General features: G+C 44.5%; 1 protein-coding gene across 9 annotated transcripts in view; it reads right to left on the bottom strand.

The window, feature by feature from the left end:
* The window catches only part of LOC142365622 (erbin-like), a 174,264-nt gene that overhangs the window by 35,042 nt on the left and 116,946 nt on the right, over nt 1-22,276 (bottom strand). For all 9 annotated transcript variants that reach the window (XM_075446590.1, XM_075446589.1, XM_075446594.1 and 6 more), the window contains 6 exons: nt 18,020-18,083; nt 16,117-16,191; nt 14,646-14,790; nt 14,124-14,196; nt 4,861-4,990; nt 4,399-4,514 (listed from right to left, as the gene is read on the bottom strand). In XM_075446590.1, coding sequence (XP_075302705.1) covers nt 4,399-4,514; nt 4,861-4,990; nt 14,124-14,196; nt 14,646-14,790; nt 16,117-16,191; nt 18,020-18,083 — 603 coding nt within the window. The remainder of the gene's footprint in view (nt 1-4,398; nt 4,515-4,860; nt 4,991-14,123; nt 14,197-14,645; nt 14,791-16,116; nt 16,192-18,019; nt 18,084-22,276) is intronic.

Here is a 22,276-nt window from a genome sequence, read left to right as displayed (position 1 = left end):
CCCTCACAGTAAAGACTTTCTTCCTAATATCTAATCTAAATCTGCCCTCTTTCAGTTTAAAGCCATTACCCCTTGTCCTATCCCTACAGGCCCTTGTAAAAAGTCCCTCTCCAGCTTTCTTGTAGGCCCCGTCATGTACAGGAAGGCTACTGTAAGGTCTCTCCGGAGCCTTCTCTTCTCCAGGCTGAACAGCCCCAACTCTCTCAGCCTTCCCTCATAGGAGAGGTGTTCCAGCACGCAGATCATCTTCGGCCTCCTCTGGACCCGCTCCAACAGGTCTATGTCTTTCCTGTGCTGAGGGCTCCAGAGCTGGACGCAGGACTCCAGGTGGGGTCTCACGAGAGCAGAGTAGAGCTCCCTTGACCTGCTGGTCATAATTCTCTTGATGCAGCCCAGGATGCGGTTGGTCTTCCGGGCTGCAAGTACACATTGCTAGGTCATGTTGAGCTTCTTGTCAACGAGTAACCCCAAGTCCTTCTCCTCAGAGCTGCTCTCAACCCATTCTCTGACCAGCACGTATTTGTGCTTGAGATTACCCTGACCCAAGTGCAGGATCTTGCATTTGGCCTTGTTGAATTTGTTCACACAGGCCCACTGCTCGAGCCTGTCAAGGTCCCTCTGGATGGCATCCCTTCCCTCCAGCATGTCGATCAGAACATACAGCTTGGTGCCATAAGGAAACTTGCTGAAGGTGCTCTTCCCTTATGCACCAACACTCTAACCCCATCGCAGAAGACCACCAAATGGGTATGGATGTTATCTACCTGGACTTTAGTAAGGCCTTTGACACTGTTCCCCACAGCATCCTTATGGATAAACTAGCTGCCCATGGTTTGGACGGGCATATACTTCACTGGGTAAAAAACTGTCTGGATGGCCGAGCCCAGAGAGTGGTGGTGAATGGAGATAAAACCAGCTGGCGGCCGGTCACGAGTGGTTTTCCCCAGGGCTCAGTTTTAGGTCCGGTCTTGTTTAACATCTTTATCAGTGATCTGGATGAGGGGATTGAGTGCTCCCTTAGTAAGTCTGCAGATGAATCCAAGTTGGGAGGGAGTGTGGATCTCCTTGAGGGTAGGAAGGCTCTGCAGAGGGATCTGGACAGGCTGGATCGATGGGCCGAGGCCAACTGTATGAGGTTCAACAAGGCCAAATGCCAGGTCCTGCACTTGAGTCACAACAACCCCATGCAATGCTACAGGCTTGGGGAAGAGTGGCTGGAAAGCTGCCTGGCAGAAAAGGACCTTGGGGTGTTGGTTGACAGCCGGCTGAACATGAGCCAGCAGTGTGCCCAGGTGGCCAAGAAGGCCAATGGTATCCTGGCTTGGATCAGGAATAGTGTGGCCAGCAGGAGGAGGGAGGTGATCGTGTCCCTGTACTTGGCACTGGTGAGGCCACACCTGGAGTACTGTGTTCACTTTTGGGCCCCTCACTACAAGAAGGACATTGAGTTGATGGAGCGTGTCCAGAGAAGGGCAACGAGGCTGGTGAGAGGTCTAGAGAACAAGTCTTACGAGGAGTGGCTGAGGGGACTGGGGCTGTTTAGTCTGGAGAAGAGGAGGCTGAGGGGAGACCCTATCGCTCTCTACAGCTACCTGAAAGGAGGTTGTAGTGAGGCAGGTGTTGGTCTCTTCTCCCAAGTAACTAGTGATAGGATGAGAGGCAATGGCCTCAAGATGCGTCAGGGGAGGTTTAGATTGGATATTAGGAAAAATTTCTTTACTGAAAGAGTGGTCAGGCATTGGAACAGTCTGCCCAGGGCAGTGGTGGAGTCCCCATCCCTGGAGGTGTTCAAAAAACATGTAGATATGGCACTTTGGGGCATGGTTTAGCAGGCATGCTGGTGTTGGGTTTACGGTTGCAATTTATGATCTTGGAGGTCTTTTCCAACCTTAATGATTCTGCGAAACTTGTGAAGCACGATTTGTTCTTGGTGAAAGACCTTCCATGTGTCTTAGCATATTTTCCAGGAGGATCTACTCCATGATCTTGCCCGGCACAGAGGTGAGGCTGACTGGCCTGTAGTTCCTCGGGTCTTCCTTTTTTCCCTTTTTAAAAATGGGGGTGATGTTTCTGTTTTCCAGTCAGTGGGAACTTCACTGGACTGCCACCACTTCTCAATGGATGCACCTCATCAGGCCCCATGGGCTTGTGCACCTTCAGGTTCCTTAGGCAGTCTCGAACCTGGTCTTCTCCTACAGTGGGTGGTTCTTCATTCTCCCAGTCCCTGCCTTTGCCTTCTGCAACTTGGGCGGTGTGGCTACAGCACTTGCTGCTGAAGACTGAGGCAAAAAAGTCATTCAGCACCTCAGCTTTCTCAACATCCCAGGTAACCAGGTCTCCAGCTTCCTTCCGGAGAGGGCCCACATTTTCCCTAGCCTTCCTTTTATCACCGATGCACCTATAGAAGCTTTTCCTGTTGCCCTTGACGTCCCTGGCCAGATTTAATTCTGTCAGGGCTTTAGCTTTCCTAAGTTGCTTCCTGGCTACTCGGACAATGTCTCTGTATTCCTCCCAAGCTACCTGCCTTTGCTTCTACCCTCTGCAGGCTTCCTTTCTGTGCTTGAGTTGGGCCAGGAGGTCCTTGTTCTTCCATGCAGGCCTCCTGGTGTTTCTGCCTGACTTCCTCTTTGTTGGGATGCATCGCTCCTGAGCTTGGAGGAGATGATCCCTTGAATATTATCCTGCTTTCTTGGGCCCCTCTTCTCTCCAGGGCTTTATCCCATGGTACTCTACTGAGCAGATCCCTGAGGAGGCCAAAGTCTGCTCTCCTGAACTCCAGGATAGCGAGCTTGCTGTGCACCGTCCTCGTTGCCCTAAGGATCTTGAACTCCACCATTTTGTGGTCATTGCAGCCAAGGCTGCCCTTGACTTTCCCATTCCCCACCAGCCCCTCCTTGTTGGTGAGAACAAGGTCCAGCATAGCACCTCTCCTCATGGGTTCCTCTATCACTTGGAGGAGGAAGTTGTCCTCAACGCATTCCAGCAACCTCCTGGCCTACCTGTGCCCTGCTGTGTTGTCCCTCCAACAGATGTTGGGGTGGTTGAAGTCCCCCATGAGGACCAGGGCTTCTGAACGTGAGGCTGCTCCTATCTGCCTATAGAGGGCCTCATCCACTCGGTCTTCCTGGTCATGTGGCCTGTAGCAGACCCCCACTATAATGTAACCTGTTCCTGCCCTGCCTTTAATCTTGACCCATAACTCTCTGTGGGCTCTTCATCCATCCCCAGGCAGAGCTCCACGCGCTCCCGCTGGTCATTGACATAGAGGGTGACACCCCCTCCTTGTCTCCCCTGCTTGTCCTTCCATTCCAACACTCCAGCCTCAGGAGCCATCCCACCACGTCTCCGTGATGCCCATAAGATCATAGCCCTGCAGGTGTGTGCATGTCTCCAACTCCTTTTGTTTATTCCCCATGCTACGTGCATTTGCACAGAGGCATTTAAGTTTGGCCCCCAATGAAGCTGACTTACTGGCTGGAGTTCCTTTGTGCTGCCCTTCAGGTGCTCTCCTGCTGACCTGTGATCCTCCTCCAGGCTCTGGGCATCTACTGCTGGCACTGGCATCAAACAGGTAGCAGTGGGATGGATTGAGGTTCCCCTTCCCCAGCAACTTTAATTTAAAGCCCTCTTCACCAGCTTGGCAAGCCTATGACCGAAGATGCTCTTCCCTTTCTCTGTTAGATGGACCCCATCAGCCCCCAGTAGACCAGGTTTCTCAAAGCGATTCCCATGGTCTAAGTAGCCAAATCCCTAGCTGTGGCACCAGTCCTGTAACTATGTGTTGATTTGCCAGATTTGACTGGCACTTTCAAACCCCTTTCTTTTCACTGGGAGGACTGGTGAAGAAACTACCTGCACTCCAGAGTCCCTCAGCGCCGCTCCTAGGGCTCTGCAATCCTTCTTGATACTAATTCTTGATACTTGATAATGATCAGCTCTAATAAAACACAACTCTCTCTTTCCCTCTTCTCCAGCACGCTCAAGTGTTTTACAGTATACTGTGATACTGTTTTGTGTATTCCATATGCAATACAGGAAGCTAATAATTTTTTTTGTAAGAATCAAAGTTTTATGAAATTAACCAAACTAATTCCCTAGAAAAATACATGCTAACAATCATCAGTGTTTTGAAGTTGTGCTTCAATTCATGTACTTAAGTCATTAAAATAAACACAGCTTAATACAATGGAACTGCAAGATCCCAAATACAACAATAATACATTAAATACATGCATCTCAGTCAGCTTCTAAGCTGTGGGTGAGATACGGAAAGATAGCATAATATATTCATAACAATACCTCTACTTACATTTGGGGGATAGATGTCAGTTACAATATACTATATGCAATGCTACTGCATTTTATACAACTTCTATTTGAATTAATGTATTCACAAACCTATTGTCACTCAGATTGATGACTTTTAATTTCTGCATATCACCCATTTCTTCAGGGAGAAACTCAAGCTTATTAGAATGCAGAAACAACACTGTTAACTGCTTCCAGTTTCCAATCTGAAAAAAACACCCAAAGAATTAATTCATCTTCATAACTCTAAATATGCAAATTTTTACTGCTTTAAAACAATTAGCATTACAGCTATTTTTGCTTGTAAAGAACAATTAGATTTACTCTTACATATTAAACCTTCTTTTAGTTTAAATACACCAGCAACAAATTTCTACTTTTTGCCTAAAAAAAATCAGAATTTCATTATTTGAAAGTTTGTATATTTGTATACACTTGCCTTTAAAAACACACACACAGAAAATTTGCTCAAGAATTATTAATTTAAGCTATATAGTCTGTACAACTTTTGGATAAGATAAAAATGTTACAGTTTTGTAATGAAATACATACCTCTGATGGCAGCTGTGTTAAAAAGTTGTGATCTGCAGCAAATGTCCTTATGTTAGAGAGTTGCCCAACAGACAAAGGCAATGTTTCAATCTCATTGAAACTACAGTCCAGTTCTTCTAACAATAGTAACCTGAAGAAAAAAAAAAAGAAAAAAGAAAAAAGAATCTCCTCTGTACAGGTTAATTCATACAACATTAATTGCATATGTTGAAAGTTTAAATGAAGTTAATACTATTAATTACAAATCTCAAATTAAATTCAAAATAAAACTCTGAAACCCAAGGGAATTCAAATCCATGATAAATCCTTAACTAATTGCCTGAACTGTGTTTGGGTTTTTGGGAGGTTTTTTCTGTTTGTTGGCTGGTGGGTTGCTTTTTGTTATTTTAAAATCTCCTTTACACAGTCCTCATAACAGAGCTTTTAGTAAAAACAGTGGGGTGAGCAACATCGAATGGGTGTGTACTCCATGAAAATGTGCTAGTGCAAGGCACTGAAAACATTCAGAGTGGGACAGATCGCAGCCAAACAGGAGTTGAGTGCAGTTTCTGAATAAGAAAAGAATTTAAAGACTTAGAGACAGTGAACCTAAGACTTTGGCAGCACATAAGTATTTTGTAAATTCCAGCAAAAAAACCATAAACTACTTACACTCCAATAGGAGAACAGAAATCAGAACAAACACCCTTCATTTCTATAGCACTTAATTCTGAACCAAGCATGAGGAGCCCACGGAGAGCTTATGGGTCAAGATTAAAGGAAGGACAGGGACAGGCGACATTACAGTGGGAGTCTGCTACAGGCCACATGACCAGGAAGACCGAGTGGATGAGGCCCTCTATAGGCAGATAGGAGCAGCCTCACGTTCAGAAGCCCTGGTCCTCATGGGGGACTTCAACCACCCCAACATCTGTTGGAGGGACAACACAGCAGGGCACAGGTAGGCCAGGAGGTTGCTGGAATGCGTTGAGGACAACTTCCTCCTCCAAGTGATAGAGGAACCCATGAGGAGAGGTGCTATGCTGGACCTTGTTCTTACCAACAAGGAGGGGCTAGTGGGAAATGTGAAGTTCAAGGGCAGCCTTGGCTGCAATGACCACAAAATGGTGGAGTTCAAGATCCTTAGGGCAACGAGGACGGTGCACAGCAAGCTCGCTATCCTGGAGTTCAGGAGAGCAGACTTTGGCCTCCTCGGGGATCTGCTCAGTAGAATACCATGGGATAAAGCCCTAGAGGGAAGAGGGGCCCAAGAAAGCTGGATAATATTCAAGGGATCATCTCCTCCAAGCTCAGGAGCGATGCATCCCAACAAAGAGGAAGTCAGGCAGAAACACCAGGAGGCCTGCATGGAAGAACAAGGACCTCCTGGCCCAACTCAAGCACAGAAAGGAAGCCTGCAGAGGGTAGAAGCAAAGGCAGGTAGCTTGGGAGGAATACAGAGACATTGTCCGAGTAGCCAGGAAGCAACTTAGGAAAGCTAAAGCCCTGACAGAATTAAATCTGGCCAGGGACGTCAAGGGCAACAGGAAAAGCTTCTATAGGTGCATCGGTGATAAAAGGAAGGCTAGGGAAAATGTGGGCCCTCTCCGGAAGGAAGCTGGAGACCTGGTTACCTGGGATGTTGAGAAAGCTGAGGTGCTGAATGACTTTTTTGCCTCAGTCTTCAGCAGCAAGTGCTGTAGCCACACCGCCCAAGTTGCAGAAGGCAAAGGCAGGGACTGGGAGAATGAAGAACCACCCACTGTAGGAGAAGACCAGGTTCGAGACTGCCTAAGGAACCTGAAGGTGCACAAGCCCATGGGGCCTGATGAGATGCATCCGTGGGTCCTGAGGGAACTGGCGGATGCAGTTGCCAAACCACTCTCCATCATATTTGAGAGGTCATGGTGGTCTGGGGAGGTTCCCACCGACTGGAGAAGGGGCAACATCACCCCCATTTTTAAAAAGGGGAAAAAGGAAGACCCGGGGAACTACAGGCCAGTCAGCCTCACCTCTGTGCCTGGCAAGATGATGGAGCAGATCCTCCTCGAAACCATGCTAAGGCACATGGATTACAAGGCGGTGATTTGGGACAGCCAACATGGCTTCACTGAAGGGAAAATCGTGCCTGACCAACTTAGTAGCCTTCTATGATGGGGTTACAACTTTGGTGGACAAAGGACGGGCAACTGACATCATCTACCTGGACTTCTGCAAAGGCATTCGACACTGTCCCGCATGATGTCCTTGTCTCTAAATTGGAAGGACATGGATTTGACAGATGGACCACTCATTGGACAAGGAACTTGCTCGATGGACACACACAAAGAGTTGCAGTCAATGGCTCGATGTCCAGGTGGAGACCAGTGACGAGTGGTGTGCCTCAGGGGTCAGTACTGGGACCAGTGCTGTTTAATATCTTTGTCGGCGACATGGACAGTGGGACTGAGTGCACCCTCAGCAAGTTTGCTGACAACACCAAGCTGTGTGGTGTGGTGTGGTTGACACGCTGGAGGGAAGGGATGCCATTTAGAGGGACCTTGACAGGCTGGAGAGGTGGGCCTGCGTGAACCGCATGAAGTTCAACAAGGCCAAGTGCAAGGTCCTGCACCTGGGTCGGGACAATCCCAAACACAAGTACAGGCTGGGCGGAGAGTGGCTCGAGAGCAGCCCTGAGGAGAAAGACTTGGGGGTACTGGTGGATGAGAAGCTCAACATGAGCCGGCAATGTGCAGTTGCAGCCCAGAAAGCCAACTGTATCCTGGGCTGCATCAAGAGAAGCGTGGCCAGCAGGTCGAGGGAAGTGATTCTGCCCCTTTACTCCACTCTCGTGAGACCCCACCTGGAGTACTGCATCGAGCTCTGGAGCCCCCAACACAAGAAGGACATGGATGTGTTGGAGCAGGTCCAGAGGAGGGCCACGAAGATGATCCGAGGGCTGGAGTACCTCTCCTATGGGACAGGCTGATGGAGTTGGGGCTGTTCAGCCTGGAGAAGAGAAGGCTCCGGGGTGACCTTAGAGCATCCTTCCAGTACCTGAAGGGGGCCTACAGGAAGGATGGAGAGAGACTTTTCACAAGGGTGTGTGGTGATAGGACAAGGGGGAATGTCTCTAAATTAAATGAGGGCAGATTTAGATTATATATTAGGAAGAAATTCTTCACCATGAGGGTGGTGAAACACTGGAACAGGTTGCCCAGAGAAGCTGTGGATGCCCCCTCCCTGGCAGTGTTCAAGGCCAGGATGGATGGAGCTCTGAGCCACCTGGTCTAGTGGAAGATGTCCCTGCTCATGGCAGGGGGGTTGGAACCAGATGATCTTTAAGGTCCCTTCCAACCCTTACCATTCTATGATTCTATTTTTGCTGTCATTTGCGACTGTTGTGGTTTAGCCCCAGCCGACAACAAAGGGCCACGTGGTCGCTCTATTGCCCCTCCCCCCACTGGGGTGGGGAGGAGAACGGAAAGAGAAAGGCAAAAACTTGTGGGTTGGGATAAGGGCAGTTTAACAGAACAGCAAACGAAGTGAACACTAACAATAATATTGATGAGAAGAATATACAAAACAAGGAAATACAGAGAGTGACTCTCACAGCCAGATGCCCAGGCTTTGAGCTGCCTGGTCTGTGTCCCCTCCTGGCTTCTTGTGAAAATTAACCCTGTCCTGGCCAAACTCAGGACATTATCCACCCCTTATTCTATACCATATACGCCATGCCCAGGTCCCCCATTTTCCAGTTAATCACCACCACTTTCCCTGTCTTTAATATATACATACAGATATCATTCCCTTAGTCTATGGACCATCCCCCTAAAATGTCCGTTGAGTTCATTTAATCCATGACATTGGGCTTCATCTGTCATAACAGTCCTTCAGGGCAGGAGAGATGATGTGTGGTGTTGGGTGGTCGCATGTTGCATCTGGAGCTTGTGGCCGGTGTATCTGCCGCAGCCTCTGCCCATGGTATGCAGGTTGAAGATGTCGATCTCGAGGAAGTGGCTGAGCACCAGTTGCTGAAGCCAGGTCCAGGCCTATCATCGCTGCGCTTGGCTAGGTTTCATCAAAGTCCATCCTTCATTAGTCTGTGTGATTCTAACTGTAGTACTATTGATATAACATATAACAACTACAGTAGTGATGACAGACAGTGGCAGGGTTATTTAGCAGTTAACATCATACAATTTAATTCATTGGCTATTCTCACCCAAAATCAAATCCCCTTGAGGTACACATCGAACTTCCCCATCCTTCTGCATCACCCACCAAGTGCACCCAGGTCCTTGAACAAAAGCAATCCCATGGATGGGTTTGTCTTTGCCTGAGGCAGGACTAACCCAGACTGTCTTCCTTAGCATATTCCTCATGTGCACTGTGGGGACTTTATCCCCTTCTACAGGACATGGAAGTTTTGATTGGGCAGGGCCAGCCCGGTTGGTGGAGCCTCTGGTGTTAACCAACCAGGTGGCTTTTGCTAAATGTGTATCCCAATGTTTGAAGGATCCACCACCCAGCGCACTCAGTGTAGTTTATAGCAGTCCATTATATCGTTCGATTTTCCCGGCGGCTGGTGCATGACAGTGGATGTGATACACCCACTCAATACCAGTGTTCTTTGGCCCAGGTGTCTATGAGGTTGCTTCAGAAATGAGTCCCGTTGCCCATCTCAATTCTTTCGGGGGTGCCATGTCGCCACAGGACTTGTTTTTCCAGGCCCAGGATGGTATTCCGGGCAGTGGCATGGGGCACAGGGTAGGTTTCCAGCCATCCGGTGGTGGCCTCCACCATTGTGAGCACATAGCACTTGCCTTGGCGGGTTTGTGGCAGTGTGATGTAGTCAATCTGCCAAGCCTCCCCATATTTATATTTTAGCCATCGTCCTCCATACCACTGAGGCTTTACCCGCTTGGCTTGCTTGATTGCAGCGCATGTTTCACATTCGTGGATAACCTGTGCGATGGTGTCCATGGTCAAGTCCACCCCTCAGTCATCATGAGCCCATCTACAGATTGCACCTCTTCCTTGATGACCTGAAGTATTCGGGGTCCACCAAGCTATAAACAGTTCACCCTTATGTTGCCAGTCCAGATCCACCTGAGCCACTTCAATCTTGGCAGCCTGATTCACCTGGTGGTTGTTTTGACCTTCCTCAGTGGCCCGACACTTAGGGACATGAGCATCCACGTGAAGGACATTTACAACCAGTTTCTCTAGCCGGGCAGCAATTAGTCAGGCATTGGAACAGGCTGCCCAGGAAAGTAGGGGAGTCACCATCTCTGGAGGTGTTTACAAAAACTTGTAGAAGTGGCACTTTGGGATATGGTTTAGTAGGCATGGTGGTGTTGGGTTGACGGTTGGACTTGATGATCTTGGAGGTCTTTTCCAACCTATAATTCTATGATCTTGCCATAATGGGGCAGCCCAGATGATTTCGCCTCTGCACTGCCAGTTGCTCCGATTCCACTGCTGCAGCTAACCCCACAAGACATTGGCCACCATCCAGGAGTCGGTGTAAAGATAGAGCACTGGCCACTTCTCTCGACTGGCAATATCTAAAGCCAGCTGGATGGCTTTCACCTCTGCAAACTGGCTCGACTCACCTTCTCCCTCGGCAGTTTCCGCGACTTGTCGTGTAGGGCTCCATACAGCAGCCTTCCACCTCTGCTGCTTCCCCACAACACGACAGGACCCATCCGTGAACAGTGAAAACTGCTTCTCATTTTCTGGCAGCTTGTTATACAGTGGGGCCTATTCAGCACGTCACCAACTCTGATGACATTCCAAAATCCTTGCCTTTTTGCCAGTCCATGATCACTTCCAGGATTCCTGGGTGACTGGGGTTTCCCATTTGGGCCCGCTGTGTGATCAGCACGACCCACTTACTCCACATAGCATCAGTGGCATGATGCGTAGAGGGGACCCTTCTCTCTTTGAACATCCAGCCCAGGACCGGCAATCGTGGTGCTAGGAGGAGCTGTGCTTCAGTGCCGACCACTTCTGAAGCAGCTCAAACACCTTCATATGCTGCCAGAATCTCTTTTTCAGTGGGAGTATAGCGGGCCTCGGATCCTTTGTATCCCCGGCTCCAAAACCCCAGGGGTCGACCTCGAGTCTCCCCTGGTGCTTTCTGCCAGAGACTCCAGGTCGGGCCATTCTCCCCGGCTGCGGTGTAGAGCACGTTTTTAGCATCTTGCCCTGACCGGACTGGACCAAGGGCTACGGCATGAACTATCTCCCGCTTAATTTGTTCAAAGGCTTGTCGTTGCTCAGGGCCCCATTCAAAATCATTCTTCTTCTGGGTCACTTGACAGAGAGGGCTTACAATCTGGCTGTAATTTGGGATAGGCATCCTCCAAAAACCCACAACACCTAAGAAAGCTTGGGCTTCCTTTTTGCTGGTTGGTGGAGACATAGCTGCTATTTTATTGATGACATCCATTGGTATCCGATGACACCAATCCTGCCATTTTATTCCTAAAAACTGGATCTCCTGTGCAGGTCCCTTGACTTTACTTCATTTTATGGCAAAACCGGCTTTCAGAAGGATCTGAACTATTTTCTCCCCTTTCTCAAAAACTTCCTCCACTGTGTCACCCCACACAATGATGTCATCGATGTACTGCAGATGTTCTGGAGCTTCACCCTTTTCCAGTGCAGTCTGGATTAGTCCATGGCAAATGATGGGACTGTGTTTCCACCCCTGGGGCAGTCGATTCCAGGTGTACTGGACGCCCCTCCAGGTGAAAGCAAACTGTGGCCTGCACTCTGCTGCCAAAGGGATGGAGAAGAATGCATTAGCGATGTCAGTGGTGGCATACCACTTGGCTGCCTTCGACTCCAGCTGATACTGAAGTTCTAGCATGTCTGGCACAGCAGCATTCAGTGGTGGTGTGACTTCATTCAGGCCATGGTAGTCTATTGCCAGTCTCCACTCTCCATTAGATTTTCTCACTGGCCATATGGGACTCTTAAAGTGTGAGAGAGTCTTGCTGATCACTCCTTGACTCTCCAACTGGCGGATCAGCTGGTGGATGGGGTAAGGGAGTCTCGGTTGGTACGATATTGTCGCTGGTGCACCGTTGTGGTCGCGATTGGCACCTGTTGTTCTTCAACCCTCAGCAACCCCACAATGGAAGGATCCTCCGAGAGACCAGGCAAAATGGACAGCTGTTTAATTTCTTCCGTCTCCAAAGCAGCTATGCCAAAAGCCCACCGATACCCCTTTGGGTCCTTGAAATACCCTCTCCTAAGATAGTCTATCCCAAGGATGCACGGAGCCTCGGGGCCAGTTACAGTGGGGTGCTTCTGCCACTCCTGCCCAGTGAGGCTCACTTCAGCCACCAATACACTCAGCTCTTGGGACCCCCCTGTCACTCCCGAAATGCAAATGGACTCTGACCCTTTGAACTCTGATGGCATTAAAGTACACTGTGCACCAGTGTCCACTAGAGCTTTATACTCTTGTGGATCTGACGTGCCAGGACACCGAATCCACACTGTCCAATAAATGCGGTTGTCCCTTTCCTCCACCTGGCTGGAGGCAGGGCCCCTCTAATCCTCGTCAGAGAATTTGCTGCTCACCTGCTGTAAAAATGGCTTAGAGATCCCTTCAAGAGGATCAGAAGCAAGATCAAACTGTCTACCTGGTCTGGAGAAATGCCTACTGGAAACTGGAGCGGCATTTTTCCTAACAGAATCCCCTTTGGTGATTGTTTTACCTCGTAACTCACGCACTCGTGCCTCTAGGGTTGAGGTGGGTTTTCCATCCCACTTCCTCATGTCCTCTCCGTGGTCACGCAGGTAGAACCACAGGGTACCTCATGGTGTGTAGCCTCTATATCCTCTCTCTTGAGCAGAGAAACGCTTGCTCCTAATAGCTGAGATACTGAGCCATACAGGTGGGGAGTAGGACATACTCTCTTTGAATTGCTGGACCTTCTGGGACAGTTTCTCCACACCTGAGACGAGGGAGGAAGAGAGACTTTCTTTGTATTGCTGGAGTCGGCTAGCCACTTCATCCACAGTTGGTGCCTCTTCACCTTTCCAGTCTATGACTGCCAGTGCGTTGGCATATGAGGATGGTGCACTCCGTACGAACTTCCTCCACATGGGTCGTGTGCACTGGGCTTCATCTGGGTCTGCGGGTAACTGCACATTGTCTGGGTCATAGTAAACCATCTCCCACACAGCTAATTCCCTCAAGTACTGGATACCCCTTTCCATATTGGTCCACTTGCCAGGATATCACACAACATCCTCACTGAACGGGTACCTTTCCCTCATGCCTGACAGAAGTCACCTCCAGAAGCTGAGGACTTGTGCCTTTTTTCTTATTGCCTTGTCAATGCCCCCTTCCCTAGCTAGGGATCCCAGCTGCTTGGCTTCCTTGCCCTCTAATTCCAAGCTACTGGCCCCATTATCCCAGCACTGCAGCAGCCAGGTGACAATGTGCTCGCCTGGGTGGCGGCTAAAATCTTTCCGCATACCTCACAGCTCACTCAGGGGTAGGGACGGGGTGATTATCTCTGGCTCTGCCTCCTTCTCCTGCTCCTGTGATGGACCTGGCTCATTGTCATCCCTCACGGGGCGATCTGATTTCTTTGAGCATTTCTTTTTCTGTACAGGGGCCACTGACACCAGCACGGGTTGGTTTCCTGGTCCAGCTGCGGTGCCTGCTGCATGACGTCACATGGTATCGAATACCCCATTTGTTGGGCCAGTTTGTGTCAGCCATCCCAGCTGCGTCCCCTCCTGGCTTCTTGTGAAAATTAACCCTATCCCAGCCGAACCCAGGACACTGTCATTTGCGAATTGTAAATTAAATTTCTGAACAGCAAATTATACATTAAAAAAATCCTGTTGATTAACAGGTGAAATTTCACCTTATCATATAAAAAAAGATAAATGTGCATGTTCAGATTCACTTTTTACAAGCTTTTTGATACTGGTTTAATCATTTGCAATATTTACCACAGCTGTGTTACCGGCAAAACCCCCACTTTCAGACAGCTAACTGCCTTTTTAAACATCTGGTTTTCTTTAACATTCAGGTTTTTTTTATAAATTGGGGGCTGCATTAATGAGTGAGGAACAGAAGTCTTTTGATATTAAATAATACACAAAGAACATATATGCCGTGAACTAGAAGTAAGATATGAAAGCACTTGCTTTCAATTTTAAGACATTAATATATAGAAAAAAATAAAAAAACATTCAAAAGAGGAGCCACTGTGACAGAAAAGTGTGCAGAAAGGCAATGCAACCTTTTATTCAGATAAAATACCTACCCTCCTATGGATTCTGGCAAATAAATTAATTGGTTTTCATCAATTTTAAGTGTTGTTACCTTCTTCAGGGAGCCTGTAGTAAAATGAACAAGAAAATCAAAACGGACATTTGAGTTCATTAAATTTAGTTTTAATTTTAAATTAAAGGGAAAAAAACCTATGAGCAAGCAACCACATCTTGTGCATTCCCTGGCATGCCTATGGTGCTATATATCTACTAAGGAAATAAGCAGACAAGCTTACAGAACTTGTTTGCCAGCTTAACATGGGCCAGCCAAGGGGGGGATCTTTTTACTCTGTTACAGTCAACAGTTTCTCATCCATTTACAAACTACTATATAAAGTCAAGAATGCTCCAAAACAAATATAAATGCTATTATTCATCTACACGTTACAGCTTTATCCAAAACAGGAATTTTAAATTAATTGAAACTTAGATCTAAAATGCCATTTGTCTATTTTCAAGTGTTTTGTGTCTAAACTATAAGCTTTTAAGAACATGAATTAACTGAAAATACAAACCAATAGACTCTGGCAGTTGCTGAAGTGAATTACTGGATAACAGTAGGTCTTGTAGGCTTTCACAACCTGAAATACCTTCTTCAACTACTTCAATGCTGTTTTTAGAAACATCCAAGTAGGTCAGTTGTTTCAAAGTTCCAATGAACTAAAAGCAAGAGAAAAAAAACACATTCTAGGAAGTGCAAATTCAAAACAAAGAAAGCGAGAAGATTTGACAAACTGTCTCTTGAGTGTAATGCCACAGGAAAAAGAGAAAACCTATTTATAGTGCTGAAATACAATTTTATGCAAAATATCCAAACACTATAATGAAATATTTTGTGCAGATACACAGTTGATATTTTTCCACACACAGAGACACATCACAGTTATTCTGAAGGTGTCTCTTAATTCGATCTGCTGTAAATTCAACTGTTTGATCATTTATCACGAATCAAGTGACTGAAGCTTTAGAACAGACTTCAGAGAGATGTACAGTGTAACATAAGGATATAATTAAGGCTCCAGTAAAGTTTTTTAATGCTTTTGTCTTTTGTTTAAAACTGCACCCTACTTAACCTCAAAACCAACAGCAATGAATCCCTCATTGTACTAAACTGAAAAAACAAGACAAAATATAAGCTTGTATCACATTTCCATATGAACCAAGAATAAGCTTAAAGATTTCTGCACACTACAAAAATCTTAACAGGGAAGATGCAGTCACTTTCACAAACACAGTTTTACTTTTACTGTAGAGTAGAAAGGTTTAATACATCCACTCAACTCTTTTTCAAAGAAGAATTGGCTGAAGTGAGGAAAGATGGTAGAGAAGACTACTGATCAGGCAAGAAACCCTCACATCAGAAGACTGCTAGTGATTTTAAGTGTGAAAACAGACCAGCTGCTTCCCAAATTTCAAATACTAGTTTACTCGATTATAAACACAGATTCACAAGTGCTGCAATAATAGGTCATCCTGGACCTCATGTAATTCTAAGAGATGTCAGGAAAATCTGGTTTTAGTCAACAGAACATTTTCTCAGGAACTGGCTATACTCTGTGTCCACATGGCAAAAAATTCTTTACAGTCATTGCTTGTTTTACAGCCGTGACCAGTAAAAATTCACACAAAATATTTATCCCTTAAATTTCTGTTTGCTGTCTAACACAAAATAATTCCTTTTCGGAAGGACCAGTCAACCCTAAATTTCATCCAGGATTTGATGTAGGATTTTTAATCCTTTCTTAAATTGGAAAACAGTTTTTAGATGAGAGGGTTATAACTTTCAATGAAAGAAAGGCTGTGTACCCAACTCTCATGATCAGTGACAATTTCTAAGTAGACTAGTCAAGCATTTAAGAGGCATTTAGCCTTTTGGCTTTAAGTAACATTAAAATTATACAGCAACTTTAATATATATGATAGCTGACAAAGCAAATACGACTGTAAATGAAAATACTAAATGTTTAACACAGTAAAAGGATTTACCCCTGGAATAAGTGTTAGTCTATTACCATCCATCCAAAATTCCTTTAACCCACTCAGTTGTTCAAGTACTTCAGGCTGTAAAAGAAACAGTTTTTTTAAAACTTCATACAAAAGTAGTGAAAGGCAAAAAAAACTTCAGCGATTCATCTACTGCAACTTTAAGCAATGTCTTACAGCTGTTATATACAGTTTCATTGGGTCATCAAATAAAACCCAGATAATTCACTTTTTAAAATGTAAATACATACTAGATATACAAAAATCTTTTAAGAACTTGATTACAGTACTAAATAATCCTTATAGAAAGTGTTAATTTTTTTATACAGAAAGCATTATTTTTCAACTGGAGCACACAATAAATAAATCTTAAGTGTATAATTCCCTCTCTCACAGAGGTCTAAAACCCCTTAAATTCCATCAACTCAGAAGAGCTGTTTTTCAAAAACCACAAAGTTTTTGTGGGTTTTTTTTGGAAATGGGAAACAAATTTTAATTTTCTAGCAGCAAACAAAGGGTGCATCTGCCTGATACAAGCAAACCACTCTATCCATAAAGTGAAGTGCAGGATATGCTCCCACTACAACTTAATGTTAAAAGTGTCTTATGTATCAGGGAAAGACCACATCTTTGTAAACATCCACATTGCATATGCTTTCCTATTTAAACTTCCCTCCTGAGAAAGTAATACAAAACAGGTGCTACTGCACCTTAACAACTACAAGCAAGTTCAATTAAACACAGAACTCAATTTTTTTTGTAAGTACACAATATTCCTGCATAAATTGCAGTCCTGGCTCCCAATAATTAATTTTCCAAGAGAAAATCTAAACTGAAGACTACCTTTCAGACATATCTTTACCCAAAAAAAGCAGTTTCAAACCTTTCTGTGCTTTTACCAAAAGATCTTAATGAAATAAGTTACCAGTAGTTGACTCTTCTAGATAAAAGGCTGGTAGAGATGAAGCAATCTGCCAAAAATACACCCAAACAAGTAATTTTACAGCCTATACTTAGTTCCTGGCTGTTATGGCTTAATGTGGGCCTGAGCATGTTAGTTTAAGGCTCCCACATAAATATCTACAGTGTAATGAGAATATGGCAGTAACAGTAATGGCAGTAACAGTAATGGCTAGAAGTGTAATACTAAAGAACAGTTCCTTAAATACACTTCCCTATCTGCCAAACCGTACAGCTAGGCAAGTGTTCAGCCCTGCATGATCAGTGGCTGATGTTGTACCCTACTGGTGGCACACAGAGGCTTGACTTTGTTATACAGCAGGTCAGTATGTTCCACTAGACTTCTATTTCAATTCCCTTACACAGGAAAGTACTTGTAGAAGCAGAGGGATGTTAAGTGACTGTAAATGGAAGATGTATTTGTCTGACATCACGCACAGGAAACAAGCTGATTCACGTTGAAGGAAAAATCTGAGCACCTCAGCTGTAAATACTATTTTGAAAAATATTCAAACTTATAATTAATATAGTTTCCTTTGGATCTAAACAGTTTGTACACACTAATGAAAGTAGGTTATGCACAGCTTACACAGAGCTTGAAACGTTAAATACATGATGACCAATAAGTGTTTAGAATTTATTATAAGTCAAATGATTATGTTTATAATTCAAACACATATTACCATTAACTTTTTACCAGTAATGTAGCCACACTATACCACAGTGTTTTATTTTCAAATTGAGGAAGAACACATACTCATATTCATAAGAATATGCACATACTTTTTATAGCGGGCTCTATAAAGTAGAATAAGGTATACATAATATTTGCTCAGTAGCAAGACTCTTAAAGCTGATTTTTACATTTTTGTATTGATTAAAAATAGAATAAAGGATAAAGAGATTTATAAAAGATACAAAGCCCTGTTACTTAGGCAAAACTTACCACTTCTGTGAATTCATTACTTCCTAAGTCCAGTCTTTCCAGTTGAGTCAGTTTGGACATGGTTCTGCACAGGAAGGGGATTAATAAGGAATTAGACTTAAGAAAATACCAGTTACATCCAATCTTCCTGTATTCATAAAAATATATTATTTTAATCAGTATTAAGTAGTGATGCTGTTCTGTTACTGGACTGATATCTAAATAAGGTCAAATTTCCACACTGTTCAACTAGGCACACATTAATGATCATGCTGATTGTGACTCTCATACAAAGAGTACACTGCAGTTCATCTACAGATTAGTTTACAAAAACTAAAGACCACTAGAGTCATCCTTATGATAAAGAGTAACTCTGAAGTTACTCTTCTTTTGAGTGCCTTTCACCTACAGTCCTTTGAATGCTTTTCACCTCCAGTCATATTCAGCTTTCTCAGTAGCTACAGGCTGGTTAACTATGTTTTCCTCCCAAAGAAAGACCACTGCCTAATGATTAGATAAAAGAGAAAGGACCACTATTGAATCACAGTAACCACCAACACCCTTCTCCTTCTCCAGGATGCTGACAAAGTTGCTTCCATATGATATGGTCTGGAATCCTAATTATTCCTCTAGTCCTACAACAAATCAGATTACTAAATTGGATTTCATGACACATCAATACACTTCAAACCATCTTAGGGCAAAGATTAAATCAAGGACTGAAAAAATTAATATCCATTCTTTCAAGCAGTGTTTTGGCAAAATTTTTCCTCCATTTGAGTTTACTTTGGGGACCCCATAGAGAATATCTACCACTGCACATGGTTGTCTACATGATCAGTTAACAGCAGTATGACCTAAAAATATTTTCAAAGGGGCTGTGAATCCCTCATATGACATTATATTCTGTATTTATTTAATAATAGCTTTCAATAGAACAATTAATATATCAAAAACATTCAAATATAAACCATAAATGTGCACATACTATAAAAATATGGAAAAACTAAATAAGAGCTAACTGGGAGAGTCTTTTGTATTATCAGAATATAAGTATGAACACTAATATCTTTAGAAAACATCTGCATGAGCACAAGATGCTCTATGCAGATATTCAAAGTTCCAGTTGTTCTTCAAAGACCTTACACTAAGTATTATAGTTATTCCGAATACACAGTTAAAAAATTACATTCTACTGAAAAATGCCTTATATATTGAAAGTAAGTTCGAGTGATTATTAATATTATTAACCAAACAATCTTCAGAAAGGATTACACTCAACACCTATTTACAGACTTGACTTTCATTACATTATAGTAATCATGCTAGGGACAAACTAGGAATTTAGCATAAATAAGTACAGATGTGATCAAGACAAAAGCAGAAGCCATTTTTACTGCACTGCACACACAGTGTACACAGGCTTTCCCCTAAAGCTTTTAACTCACATTCCCAATGTATCAAGGAAGAAAAAAAAAACGAAAATAAACCCACCAACCATGAGAAGGTACCACCAGAAGAATCCGAGAAACATTTTCCCTCATTTCTCGAAGCTCATAAAAAGGATGAACAATAAGCCAACTGCTAAAATTTATTTTCCAAATTCTAACATAAGTTCCTCTGAAATACTGTGTACGCTGAATTTCTCAAAGCTTTATGAAACTGTGCCAATGCCAATTTTAGTGCCATACGCTGTGAATAATTTGCCCCAACATATCTCCCTGAAGCACAGCTGAAGACTTACTTAAAGGATCCTGCATATCATTCTGCAGCTTTCAAAATTGTGGGCAACACCATAATCTATTTTTACTGATGGTTTCAATTTAAAAAGGTTTTCCATTTCTTCTGTTTTCAAGTTATGCTAGCTAGACTGTGGGTTACTAGAGAGAGCAGTCCAAAACTCCACTGACAATTTAAATTTCAGCCTCAAAAAGCAGATAGAGATCATAGCTATGTGGGATTGAATTTAACAAATTAGTTTACAGAGAAATGATTATTTGGAAAGAAAAAAAAGGCTTATTTAAACACTTCAATAGTCTTCATTTAAACAGTTTTTAGACAGTGCCTTGATTTTTATTTGAACTGAATTTTAAGCTGAAAAATAAATACAAATTTTTAAAATGAAGGAAAAAAGGTAACATCAACAAAATTTAAAAAGTTCAATCTCAAGTGAAATTTGATGAGGCTAAATAGAAACAAAGACAGCTGGGGAATTTTACAGCAGTTTGAGACAAAAGGATTTTTTTTTCTTTCAGTTCAACATAAACAATTCTTTTTTTATATTAATGGTTTGGTAAAAAGAAAAAAAAAAAAATTCAGTCTCCCAAACCAATAGATTCCAAGGTCTGAGTGACACCCCTCCACACTTCCTCCTGGGCACCATTCCACTCTGAGGCCAAACTGTTTACACACATAACACCAGATTTACAGAATCTAAGCAATAATGCTCACCCCTCGCCACTGTCAAGATAAACAAATTCCGCTGCAAACAAACCCCAATCCAAACACCCCCCCAGGTGTTACATCCTGCTAGCGCTACATATCATATAATAGAATGGTTTGGGTTGGAAGCTACCTTAAAGGTCATCTAGTTCCAACCCCCCTGCCATGGGCAGGGACACCTTCCACTAGACCAGGTTGCTCAAAGCCCCGTCCAGCCTGGCCTTGAACCCTGCCAGGGAGGGAGCATCCACAGCTTCTCTGGGCAACCTGTGCCAGGGACTCACCACCCTCATAGTAAAGAATTTCTTCCTAATAGCTAATCTAAATCTACTCTCTTTCAGTTTAAAGCCATTACCCCTTGACCTATCACTACAGGCCCTTGTAAAAAGTCCCTCTCCAGCTTTCTACTGGAAGGCTGCAACAAGGTCTCCCCCGAGCCTTGCCTTCTCCAGGCTGAACAGCCCCAACTCTCTGTCTTTCTTCATAGAGAGGTACTCCAGCCCTCTGATCATTTTTGTGGCTTCCTCTGGAACCGCTCCAACAGATCCATGTCTTTCCTGTGCTGAGTGCTCTAGAGCTGGATGCAGTAGATAGTGGCTTAGCCACTTCATTCGCCAGTTCCCTCAGGACCCATGGATGCACCTCATGAGGCCCCATGGACTTGTGCACCTTCAGGTTCCTTAGATGGTCTCGAACCTGATCTTCTCCTACAGTGGGCGGTTCTTCATTCTCCCAGTCCCTGCCTTTGCCTTCTGCAACTTGGGCAGTGTGGCTGGAGCACTTGCTGTTGAAGGCTGAGGCAAAAAAGTCATTCAGCACCTCAGCCTTCTCCACATCCCAGGTAACCAGGTCTCCCGTTTCCTTCCAGAGAGGGCCCACATTTTCCCTAGCCTTCCTTTTATCAGTGATGCACCTATAGAAGCTTTTCCTGTTGCCCTTGACGTCCCTGGCCAGATTTAATTCTGTCAGGGCTTTAGCTTTCCTAACCTGATACCTGGCTGCTCGGACAATGTCTCTGTATTCCTCCCAGGCTACCTGCCCTTGCTTCCATCCTCTGCAGGCTTCCTTTCTGTGCTTGAGATTGTCCATGAGCTCTTTGTTCATCCATGCAGGCCTCCTGGCATTTTTGCCTGACTTCCTCTTTGTTGGGATGCATCGCTCCTGAGCTTGGAGGTGATCCTTGAATACTAACCAGCTTTCTTGGGCCCCTCTTCCCTCCAGGGCTTTGTCCCATGGTATTCTACTGAGCAGATCCCTGAGGAGGCCAAAGTCTGCTCTCCTGAACTCCAGGGCAGTGATCTTGCTGTGCGCCCTCCTCGTTGCCCTAAGGATCTTGAACTCCACCATTTCATGGTCACTGCAGACAACGCTGCCCTTGAACATCACATTTCCCGCCAGTCCCTCCTTATTGTGAAAACAAGGTCCAGCATAGCACCTCTCCTCGTGGGTTCCTCTATGACATAGCTTTAAGGCAACCCAAAGTTGCCTCAGTCTTCACTGTCTTATTTAAAAATCCACCCCAAAACCCAACAAACTATTACAGTTTTTCCACCAAGGGCCCTGGCTTTACCATTTGGAACCAGAACAAATATGTGGAAATTTCTCTCAAGTATCTGCAAAATTAGTGTTACATAACTTTTGACAGTATAACAAAGCAACTTTACTGATTTTATACCTTTTTTTTCCCCCAAAAAATGTCTCTAATCTAGGAAACATAGCCACTCAACTACAACACACACATAATGTGTTTGCAAGACCAGGGCCTCAGTTATTTTCCTCCCCTTCCCCACTGCCTGCCTAATTTATAGCACTTTCAGCTATTTTATGACAATGTTT

This window comes from Opisthocomus hoazin, chromosome W (assembly GCF_030867145.1).
Source record: "Opisthocomus hoazin isolate bOpiHoa1 chromosome W, bOpiHoa1.hap1, whole genome shotgun sequence".
In the NCBI taxonomy this organism is placed as follows: Eukaryota; Metazoa; Chordata; class Aves; order Opisthocomiformes; family Opisthocomidae; genus Opisthocomus; species Opisthocomus hoazin.
The sequence above is the reverse complement of the archived record's forward strand: the minus strand, read 5'-3'. Positions and strand labels throughout refer to the sequence as shown.